Source organism: Eptatretus burgeri, chromosome 6, assembly GCF_056783735.1.
Source record: "Eptatretus burgeri isolate ZD-2024b chromosome 6, Ebu_testis_v1, whole genome shotgun sequence".
Classification (NCBI taxonomy): Eukaryota; Metazoa; Chordata; class Myxini; order Myxiniformes; family Myxinidae; genus Eptatretus; species Eptatretus burgeri.
Genome location: NC_140966.1, coordinates 52,845,465 through 52,857,293, shown reverse-complemented (window position 1 = coordinate 52,857,293; position 11,829 = coordinate 52,845,465). Strand labels below are relative to the sequence as shown.

The following is an 11,829-nucleotide window of genomic DNA, read 5'->3' as shown; positions in this document are numbered from 1 at the left end:
GAAGAGCCTGTACACGCTGGCCTGACATGATTCACGAGAGCGGCAAATTTGTCAGCTCCCTCCGCGATGATGGTCAGATAGTGTGAGAAGGAACAGAACCAACGCGACCATTTCATTTCTGCGTCAGTCGCGTTTGGGTCTGCGTCGAACCTCTCTGGTTTGTAGATCTTGTCCATCGTTGGTTGAGAGAGCCGAGAAAACCAAATGGAATAAATTGAAATGAGAGCGAGAGAAGAACCTTCAGAGTTTAGGCTTTATTCCATTTGATTGAAGCCGCTTCTGTGGGCACACCGGGGAATACAGGTTCAGCTAGGAGTACATAAGCAGTAACGTATCGTATACATGTGCGATTAATCATTGCAGACTAAATCCGCGTAAGCACGGAGTTCGATATAATCTCCATTCTCACCAGTCAATGAGCACCTTCAGTTAACGAGCATCAAGTGAACAGCCGATGTAAATGGCAATGCCCCGGGGACAACCACTCGTGCCGCAGAGACCTCCCCTGATACGCGAGACGCACAACATGTGATCCCGCGTCATGTCCCTCAATTCACCTCAATTCACCACACTTATAACACTTGCTTCCTTCGGAAAACGATAAGAGCCACAGGTATGACTCTGGTGATTTCAATGTTGAACGAAACACTGTGCAATCTTTCAATGGTACGGCGGCCATACGTGACAGGAGTTTAGAACCAGGCCGTGCGTTGTCATGCCGACGTGACGTCATCGTTTCGGTGCTCTCTTTCCAGTTCCCATCGCCAGATCCTTCTCTTGCGTCAAACGCTCCAAGATTACTCTTGTATTATTAAAATTCCTGGCGGAGTTTTCTGATTGAGAATAGCCGCATGATTCCAACGACTGACATTAACGGGAAGTGCGGAGATCACACGGACATGGTGGATCAAAATTCCATTCGCGCGCTCGTGAGGTCGGCGTATTTATAAGCGGTGTATATGGAAAGCTAAAACCACTGAGCGCTTTTTTGGTATAAAATAGAATAAGATCACTTTTATCATGGTAACACTTTTAATACAGTTTGACGAAATCTATTTCTTCATATTTAAAAATTATTCCATGTTTTATACATTTTCTCTTTTCCTGACAAAATTCTGTGGTGACGTAATTCAATTTGTTTCGAAAAACACTTGTCAAGTATATATGCGGTGTATTTACTGGTGTGTTGTTTCGTTGGTCCGCTTGTATTAATACGTTTATTTACGTAATTGGCCCGTATAATACACGAGTTCTCACAGCATCGTGAAATATACGGAAAAAGAGAAGAATAATAAAGCTTTTTTTGAAATGTCCACTAATGGCGTGAATCCTCGACGTGGTAATAACAATGGCGGAGATGAAGATGGAGCTCGATGGGCAGGCTATGGTAGGGTTCAGCGTGTTGTTATTATTATTATTATTATTATTTATTTAGTTTGGTGTTTTCGTCCGGGTTTGTGTCGATTCAGTAAAGGAATACTTGTTTTCATGATGTTTGTAAATGGCGTATTGAAATCTGAAAATATTCCTGTTGAAACCTTCTCACCCGGTCCCGGGTGTCCACGAGGTTTGGTGAAGTGATCGTTCACTTACATCGACCGTCACCGCGGCCTCAGTTAAACCCAGTGTTAACTATCGAACAGATCGGGAGATTTACACGACGACCTTCACGACATCATGGTGGTGGTGGTGGTGATGATGGTTTAGTTAATGTTATATCTGATTTATTCCCTCAACTCTCCTTTAAAGACAGAAAAACACCCTGACGAGTTTCCTTCCTCAAGGTGGGGATAAAGGTATCGAACAACAATGCCGGCCATTGTCTGGAAATAACATATTACAGAAACAACTTCATCTGAAGTAAAACGTGTGGTGTTTGGTACTACGTGTGGTGTTTAGTACAACGTGTGGTGTTTGGTACTACGTGTGGTGTTTAGTACAACGTGTGGTGTTTGGTACTACGTGTGGTGTTTAGTACAACGTGTGGTGTTTAGTACAACGTGTGGTGTTTAGTACAACGTGTGGTGTTTGGTACTACGTGTGGTGTTTAGTACAACGTGTGGTGTTTAGTACAACGTGTGGTGTTTAGTACAACGTGTGGTGTTTAGTACAACGTGTGGTGTTTGGTACTACGTGTGGTGTTTAGTACTACGTGTGGTGTTTAGTACAACGTGTGGTGTTTAGTACTACGTGTGGTGTTTAGTACAACGTGTGGTGTTTGGTACTACGTGTGGTGTTTAGTACTACGTGTGGTGTTTAGTACAACGTGTGGTGTTTAGTACTACGTGTGGTGTTTAGTACTACGTGTGGTGTTTAGTACAACGTGTGGTGTTTAGTACTACGTGTGGTGTTTAGTACTACGTGTGGTGTTTAGTACTACGTGTGGTGTTTAGTACTACGTGTGGTGTTTAGTACAACGTGTGGTGTTTAGTACTACGTGTGGTGTTTAGTACTACGTGTGGTGTTTAGTACAACGTGTGGTGTTTAGTACTACGTGTGGTGTTTAGTACTACGTGTGGTGTTTAGTACTACGTGTGGTGTTTAGTACTACGTGTGGTGTTTAGTACAACGTGTGGTGTTTAGTACAACGTGTGGTGTTTAGTACTACGTGTGGTGTTTAGTACAACGTGTGGTGTTTAGTAAAACGTGTGGTTTGGTACTACGTGTGGTGTTTAGTACTACGTGTGGTGTTTAGTACAACGTGTGGTGTTTAGTACAACGTGTGGTGTTTAGTACTACGTGTGGTGTTTGGTACTACGTGTGGTGTTTAGTAAAACGTGTGGTTTGGTACTACGTGTGGTGTTTAGTAAAACGTGTGGTTTGGTACTACGTGTGGTGTTTAGTAAAACGTGTGGTTTGGTACTACGTGTGGTGTTTAGTAAAACGTGTGGTTTGGTACTACGTGTGGTGTTTAGTAAAACGTGTGGTGTTTAGTACTACGTGTGGTGTTTAGTACTACGTGTGGTGTTTAGTAAAACGTGTGGTGTTTAGTACTACGTGTGGTGTTTAGTACTACGTGTGGTGTTTAGTACAACGTGTGGTGTTTAGTACTACGTGTGGTGTTTAGTACTACGTGTGGTGTTTAGTACTACGTGTGGTGTTTAGTACAACGTGTGGTGTTTAGTACAACGTGTGGTGTTTAGTACTACGTGTGGTGTTTAGTACAACGTGTGGTGTTTAGTACTACGTGTGGTGTTTAGTACTACGTGTGGTGTTTAGTACTACGTGTGGTGTTTAGTACAACGTGTGGTGTTTGGTACTACGTGTGGTGTTTGGTACTACGTGTGGTGTTTAGTAAAACGTGTGGTTTGGTACTACGTGTGGTGTTTAGTACTACGTGTGGTGTTTAGTACTACGTGTGGTGTTTAGTACTACGTGTGGTGTTTAGTACTACGTGTGGTGTTTAGTACTACGTGTGGTGTTTAGTACAACGTGTGGTGTTTAGTACTACGTGTGGTGTTTAGTAAAACGTGTGGTGTTTAGTACTACGTGTGGTGTTTAGTACAACGTGTGGTGTTTAGTAAAACGTGTGGTGTTTAGTACTACGTGTGGTGTTTAGTACTACGTGTGGTGTTTAGTACTACGTGTGGTGTTTAGTACTACGTGTGGTGTTTAGTAAAACGTGTGGTGTTTAGTACTACGTGTGGTGTTTAGTACTACGTGTGGTGTTTAGTACAACGTGTGGTGTTTAGTAAAACGTGTGGTGTTTAGTACTACGTGTGGTGTTTAGTACTACGTGTGGTGTTTAGTACTACGTGTGGTGTTTAGTAAAACGTGTGGTGTTTAGTACTACGTGTGGTGTTTAGTAAAACGTGTGGTGTTTAGTACTACGTGTGGTGTTTAGTAAAACGTGTGGTGTTTAGTACTACGTGTGGTGTTTGGTAAAACGTGTGGTGTTTAGTACAACGTGTGGTGTTTAGTACAACGTGTGGTTTGGTACTACGTGTGGTGTTTAGTAAAACGTGTGGTGTTTAGTACTACGTGTGGTGTTTAGTACAACGTGTGGTGTTTCGTACTACGTGTGGTGTTTAGTAAAACGTGTGGTGTTTAGTACTACGTGTGGTGTTTAGTACTACGTGTGGTGTTTAGTAAAACGTGTGGTGTTTAGTACTACGTGTGGTGTTTAGTACTACGTGTGGTGTTTAGTACTACGTGTGGTGTTTAGTACTACGTGTGGTGTTTCGTACTACGTGTGGTGTTTGGTACTACGTGTGGTGTTTAGTACTACGTGTGGTGTTTAGTAAAACGTGTGGTGTTTAGTACTACGTGTGGTGTTTAGTACTACGTGTGGTGTTTAGTACTACGTGTGGTGTTTAGTAAAACGTGTGGTGTTTAGTACTACGTGTGGTGTTTAGTACTACGTGTGGTGTTTAGTAAAACGTGTGGTGTTTGGTACTACGTGTGGTGTTTAGTAAAACGTGTGGTGTTTAGTACTACGTGTGGTGTTTAGTAAAACGTGTGGTGTTTGGTACTACGTGTGGTGTTTGGTACTACGTGTGGTGTTTGGTACTACGTGTGGTGTTTAGTACTACGTGTGGTGTTTAGTACTACGTGTGGTGTTTAGTACAACGTGTGGTGTTTGGTAAAACGTGTGGTGTTTAGTACTACGTGTGGTGTTTAGTACTACGTGTGGTGTTTAGTACTACGTGTGGTGTTTAGTACTACGTGTGGTGTTTAGTACAACGTGTGGTGTTTAGTAAAACGTGTGGTGTTTAGTACTACGTGTGGTGTTTAGTACTACGTGTGGTGTTTAGTACTACGTGTGGTGTTTAGTACTACGTGTGGTGTTTAGTACTACGTGTGGTGTTTCGTACTACGTGTGGTGTTTGGTACTACGTGTGGTGTTTAGTAAAACGTGTGGTGTTTAGTAAAACGTGTGGTGTTTAGTACTACGTGTGGTGTTTAGTACTACGTGTGGTGTTTGGTACAACGCGTGGTGTTTGGTACAACGCGTGGTGTTTGGTACAACGCGTGGTGTTTGGTACTACGTGTGGTGTTTGGTACTACGTGTGGTGTTTGGTACTACGTGTGGTGTTTGGTACTACGTGTGGTGTTTGGTACTACGTGTGGTGTTTGGTACTACGTGTGGTGTTTAGTACTACGTGTGGTGTTTAGTACTACGTGTGGTGTTTAGTACTACGTGTGGTGTTTAGTACTACGTGTGGTGTTTAGTACTACGTGTGGTGTTTAGTACTACGTGTGGTGTTTAGTACTACGTGTGGTGTTTAGTACTACGTGTGGTGTTTAGTACTACGTGTGGTGTTTAGTACTACGTGTGGTGTTTAGTACTACGTGTGGTGTTTGGTACTACGTGTGGTGTTTAGTACTACGTGTGGTGTTTAGTACTACGTGTGGTGTTTAGTACTACGTGTGGTGTTTGGTACTACGTGTGGTGTTTGGTACTACGTGTGGTGTTTGGTACTACGTGTGGTGTTTGGTACTACGTGTGGTGTTTGGTACTACTACGTGTGGTGTTTGGTACTACGTGTGGTGTTTGGTACTACGTGTGGTGTTTGGTACTACGTGTGGTGTTTGGTACTACGTGTGGTGTTTGGTACTACTACGTACTACGTGTGGTGTTTGGTACTACGTGTGGTGTTTGGTACTACGTGTGGTGTTTGGTACTACGTGTGGTGTTTGGTACTACGTGTGGTGTTTGGTACTACGTGTGGTGTTTGGTACTACGTGTGGTGTTTGGTAATACGTGTGGTGTTTGGTACAACGCGTGGTGTTTGGTACAACGTGTGGTGTTTGGTACTACGCGTGGTGTTTGGTACAACGCGTGGTGTTTGGTACAACGTGTGGTGTTTGGTACTACGTGTGGTGTTTGGTACTACGTGTGGTGTTTGGTACTACGTGTGGTGTTTAGTACTACGTGTGGTGTTTAGTACTACGTGTGGTGTTTGGTACTACGTGTGGTGTTTAGTACTACGTGTGGTGTTTGGTACTACGTGTGGTGTTTGGTAAAACGTGTGGTGTTTAGTAAAACGTGTGGTGTTTGGTACTACGTGTGGTGTTTGGTACTACGTGTGGTGTTTGGTACTACGTGTGGTGTTTGGTACTACGTGTGGTGTTTGGTACTACGTGTGGTGTTTGGTAAAACGTGTGGTGTTTGGTACAACGCGTGGTGTTTGGTACAACGCGTGGTGTTTGGTACAACGTGTGGTGTTTGGTACAACGTGTGGTGTTTGGTACAACGCGTGGTGTTTGGTACAACGCGTGGTGTTTGGTACAACGCGTGGTGTTTGGTACAACGCGTGGTGTTTGGTACAACGTGTGGTGTTTGGTACAACGCGTGGTGTTTGGTATAACGCGTGGTGTTTGGTACTACGTGTGGTGTTTCGTACCACGCGTGGTGTTTGGTACAACGCGTGGTGTTTGGTACAACGCGTGGTGTTTAGTACAACGCGTGGTGTTTGGTACAACGCGTGGTGTTTGGTACAACGCGTGGTGTTTGGTACAACGCGTGGGGTTTGGTACAACGCGGGGTGGTTGGTACGACGCGTGGTGTTTGGTACAACGCGGGGTGTTTGGGACAACGCGGGGTGTTTGGTAGAACGTGTGGTGTTTAGTAAAACGTGTGGTGTTTAGTAAAACGTGTGGTGTTTAGTACTACGTGTGGTGTTTAGTACTACGTGTGGTGTTTGGTACAACGCGTGGTGTTTGGTACAACGCGTGGTGTTTGGTACAACGCGTGGTGTTTGGTACAACGCGTGGTGTTTGGTACAACGCGTGGTGTTTGGTACAACGCGTGGTGTTTGGTACAACGCGTGGTGTTTGGTACAACGCGTGGTGTTTGGTACAACGCGTGGTGTTTGGTACAACGCGTGGTGTTTGGTACAACGCGTGGTGTTTGGTACTACGCGTGGTGTTTAGTACTACGCGTGGTGTTTAGTACTACGCGTGGTGTTTAGTACTACGTGTGGTGTTTGGTACTACGTGTGGTGTTTGGTACTACGTGTGGTGTTTGGTACTACGTGTGGTGTTTGGTACTACGTGTGGTGTTTGGTACTACGTGTGGTGTTTGGTACTACGTGTGGTGTTTGGTACTACGTGTGGTGTTTGGTACTACGTGTGGTGTTTGGTACTACGTGTGGTGTTTGGTACTACGTGTGGTGTTTGGTACTACGTGTGGTGTTTGGTACTACGTGTGGTGTTTGGTACTACGTGTGGTGTTTAGTACTACGTGTGGTGTTTGGTACTACGTGTGGTGTTTAGTACTACGTGTGGTGTTTGGTACTACGTGTGGTGTTTAGTACAACGTGTGGTGTTTAGTACTACGTGTGGTGTTTGGTACTACGTGTGGTGTTTGGTACTACGTGTGGTGTTTAGTAAAACGTGTGGTGTTTCGTACTACGTGTGGTGTTTAGTAAAACGTGTGGTGTTTGGTACTACGTGTGGTGTTTGGTACTACGTGTGGTGTTTAGTACTACGTGTGGTGTTTCGTACTACGTGTGGTGTTTAGTACTACGTGTGGTGTTTAGTACTACGTGTGGTGTTTAGTACTACGTGTGGTGTTTAGTACTACGTGTGGTGTTTAGTACTACGTGTGGTGTTTGGTACTACGTGTGGTGTTTAGTACTACGTGTGGTGTTTGGTACTACGTGTGGTGTTTAGTACTACGTGTGGTGTTTAGTACTACGTGTGGTGTTTAGTACTACGTGTGGTGTTTCGTACTACGTGTGGTGTTTAGTAAAACGTGTGGTGTTTAGTACTACGTGTGGTGTTTGGTACTACGTGTGGTGTTTGGTACTACGTGTGGTGTTTGGTACTACGTGTGGTGTTTAGTACTACGTGTGGTGTTTAGTACTACGTGTGGTGTTTAGTACTACGTGTGGTGTTTGGTACTACGTGTGGTGTTTGGTACTACGTGTGGTGTTTAGTAAAACGTGTGGTGTTTAGTACTACGTGTGGTGTTTGGTACTACGTGTGGTGTTTGGTACTACGTGTGGTGTTTAGTACTACGTGTGGTGTTTAGTACTACGTGTGGTGTTTAGTACTACGTGTGGTGTTTAGTACTACGTGTGGTGTTTAGTACTACGTGTGGTGTTTAGTACTACGTGTGGTGTTTAGTACTACGTGTGGTGTTTAGTACTACGTGTGGTGTTTAGTACTACGTGTGGTGTTTAGTACTACGTGTGGTGTTTAGTACTACGTGTGGTGTTTAGTACTACGTGTGGTGTTTGGTACTACGTGTGGTGTTTAGTACTACGTGTGGTGTTTAGTACTACGTGTGGTGTTTAGTAAAACGTGTGGTGTTTAGTACTACGTGTGGTGTTTAGTACTACGTGTGGTGTTTGGTACTACGTGTGGTGTTTAGTACTACGTGTGGTGTTTAGTACTACGTGTGGTGTTTAGTAAAACGTGTGGTGTTTAGTACTACGTGTGGTGTTTAGTACTACGTGTGGTGTTTAGTACTACGTGTGGTGTTTAGTACTACGTGTGGTGTTTAGTACTACGTGTGGTGTTTAGTACTACGTGTGGTGTTTAGTACTACGTGTGGTGTTTAGTAAAACGTGTGGTGTTTAGTACTACGTGTGGTGTTTGGTACTACGTGTGGTGTTTAGTACTACGTGTGGTGTTTCGTACTACGTGTGGTGTTTAGTACTACGTGTGGTGTTTAGTACTACGTGTGGTGTTTGGTACTACGTGTGGTGTTTGGTACTACGTGTGGTGTTTGGTACTACGTGTGGTGTTTGGTACTACGTGTGGTGTTTGGTACTACGTGTGGTGTTTAGTACTACGTGTGGTGTTTAGTACTACGTGTGGTGTTTAGTACTACGTGTGGTGTTTAGTACTACGTGTGGTGTTTGGTACTACGTGTGGTGTTTAGTACTACGTGTGGTGTTTAGTACTACGTGTGGTGTTTAGTACTACGTGTGGTGTTTAGTACTACGTGTGGTGTTTAGTACTACGTGTGGTGTTTAGTACTACGTGTGGTGTTTAGTAAAACGTGTGGTGTTTAGTACTACGTGTGGTGTTTAGTACTACGTGTGGTGTTTAGTACTACGTGTGGTGTTTAGTACTACGTGTGGTGTTTAGTACTACGTGTGGTGTTTAGTACTACGTGTGGTGTTTAGTACTACGTGTGGTGTTTAGTACTACGTGTGGTGTTTAGTACTACGTGTGGTGTTTAGTACTACGTGTGGTGTTTAGTACTACGTGTGGTGTTTGGTACTACGTGTGGTGTTTGGTACTACGTGTGGTGTTTGGTACTACGTGTGGTGTTTAGTACTACGTGTGGTGTTTAGTACTACGTGTGGTGTTTAGTACTACGTGTGGTGTTTAGTACTACGTGTGGTGTTTAGTACTACGTGTGGTGTTTAGTACTACGTGTGGTGTTTAGTACTACGTGTGGTGTTTAGTACTACGTGTGGTGTTTAGTACTACGTGTGGTGTTTAGTACTACGTGTGGTGTTTAGTAAAACGTGTGGTGTTTAGTAAAACGTGTGGTGTTTAGTACTACGTGTGGTGTTTAGTACTACGTGTGGTGTTTAGTACTACGTGTGGTGTTTAGTACTACGTGTGGTGTTTAGTACTACGTGTGGTGTTTAGTACTACGTGTGGTGTTTAGTACTACGTGTGGTGTTTAGTACTACGTGTGGTGTTTAGTACTACGTGTGGTGTTTAGTACTACGTGTGGTGTTTAGTACTACGTGTGGTGTTTAGTACTACGTGTGGTGTTTGGTACTACGTGTGGTGTTTGGTACTACGTGTGGTGTTTGGTACTACGTGTGGTGTTTAGTACTACGTGTGGTGTTTAGTAAAACGTGTGGTGTTTAGTACTACGTGTGGTGTTTCGTACTACGTGTGGTGTTTGGTACTACGTGTGGTGTTTGGTACTACGTGTGGTGTTTAGTACTACGTGTGGTGTTTAGTACTACGTGTGGTGTTTGGTACTACGTGTGGTGTTTGGTACTACGTGTGGTGTTTAGTACTACGTGTGGTGTTTGGTACTACGTGTGGTGTTTGGTACTACGTGTGGTGTTTGGTACTACGTGTGGTGTTTGGTACTACGTGTGGTGTTTGGTACTACGTGTGGTGTTTAGTACTACGTGTGGTGTTTAGTACTACGTGTGGTGTTTAGTACTACGTGTGGTGTTTCGTACTACGTGTGGTGTTTAGTACTACGTGTGGTGTACTACGTGTGGTGTTTGGTACTACGTGTGGTGTTTGGTACTACGTGTGGTGTTTGGTACTACGTGTGTGTTACGTGTGGTGTTTGGTACTACTACGTGTGGTGTTTAGTACTACGTGTGGTGTTTTTAGTACTACGTGTGGTGTTTAGTACTACGTGTGGTGTTTAGTACTACGTGTGGTGTTTAGTACTACGTGTGGTGTTTAGTACTACGTGTGGTGTTTAGTACTACGTGTGGTGTTTAGTACTACGTGTGGTGTTTAGTACTACGTGTGGTGTTTAGTACTACGTGTGGTGTTTAGTACTACGTGTGGTGTTTAGTAAAACGTGTGGTGTTTGGTACTACGTGTGGTGTTTAGTACTACGTGTGGTGTTTAGTACTACGTGTGGTGTTTAGTAAAACGTGTGGTGTTTAGTACTACGTGTGGTGTTTAGTACTACGTGTGGTGTTTAGTACTACGTGTGGTGTTTAGTAAAACGTGTGGTGTTTAGTACTACGTGTGGTGTTTAGTACTACGTGTGGTGTTTAGTAAAACGTGTGGTGTTTAGTACTACGTGTGGTGTTTAGTACTACGTGTGGTGTTTAGTACTACGTGTGGTGTTTAGTACTACGTGTGGTGTTTAGTACTACGTGTGGTGTTTAGTACTACGTGTGGTGTTTAGTACTACGTGTGGTGTTTAGTACTACGTGTGGTGTTTAGTACTACGTGTGGTGTTTAGTACTACGTGTGGTGTTTAGTACTACGTGTGGTGTTTAGTACTACGTGTGGTGTTTCGTACTACGTGTGGTGTTTCGTACTACGTGTGGTGTTTATTACTACGTGTGGTGTTTATTACTACGTGTGGTGTTTAGTACTACGTGTGGTGTTTGGTACTACGTGTGGTGTTTATTACTACGTGTGGTGTTTAGTACTACGTGTGGTGTTTAGTACTACGTGTGGTGTTTAGTACTACGTGTGGTGTGAAGTACTACGTGTGGTGTTTAGTACTACGTGTGGTGTTTAGTACTACGTGTGGTGTTTAGTACTACGTGTGGTGTTTAGTAAAACGTGTGGTGTTTAGTACTACGTGTGGTGTTTAGTACTACGTGTGGTGTTTAGTACTACGTGTGGTGTTTAGTACTACGTGTGGTGTTTAGTACTACGTGTGGTGTTTAGTACTACGTGTGGTGTTTAGTACTACGTGTGGTGTTTAGTACTACGTGTGGTGTTTAGTACTACGTGTGGTGTTTAGTACTACGTGTGGTGTTTAGTACTACGTGTGGTGTTTAGTACTACGTGTGGTGTTTAGTACTACGTGTGGTGTTTAGTACTACGTGTGGTGTTTAGTACTACGTGTGGTGTTTAGTAAAACGTGTGGTGTTTAGTACTACGTGTGGTGTTTAGTAAAACGTGTGGTGTTTGGTACTACGTGTGGTGTTTGGTACTACGTGTGGTGTTTAGTACTACGTGTGGTGTTTGGTACTACGTGTGGTGTTTAGTACTACGTGTGGTGTTTAGTAAAACGTGTGGTGTTTAGTACTACGTGTGGTGTTTAGTACTACGTGTGGTGTTTAGTACTACGTGTGGTGTTTAGTAAAACGTGTGGTGTTTAGTACTACGTGTGGTGTTTAGTACTACGTGTGGTGTTTAGTAAAACGTGTGGTGTTTGGTACTACGTGTGGTGTTTAGTAAAACGTGTGGTGTTTAGTA

At 43.7% G+C, this 11,829-nt stretch overlaps 1 protein-coding gene across 1 annotated transcript in view; it reads left to right on the top strand.

Annotated features, from left to right (window-relative positions):
* The first annotated feature begins 1,267 nt into the window (after window positions 1–1,267).
* The window catches only part of LOC147024789 (E3 ubiquitin ligase Rnf121-like), a 41,805-nt gene continuing 31,243 nt past the window's right edge, over window positions 1,268–11,829 (top strand). The window contains exon 1 of the mRNA XM_085885048.1: window positions 1,268–1,387. Coding sequence (XP_085741174.1) covers window positions 1,349–1,387 — 39 coding nt within the window. The 5' untranslated portion in view covers window positions 1,268–1,348. The remainder of the gene's footprint in view (window positions 1,388–11,829) is intronic.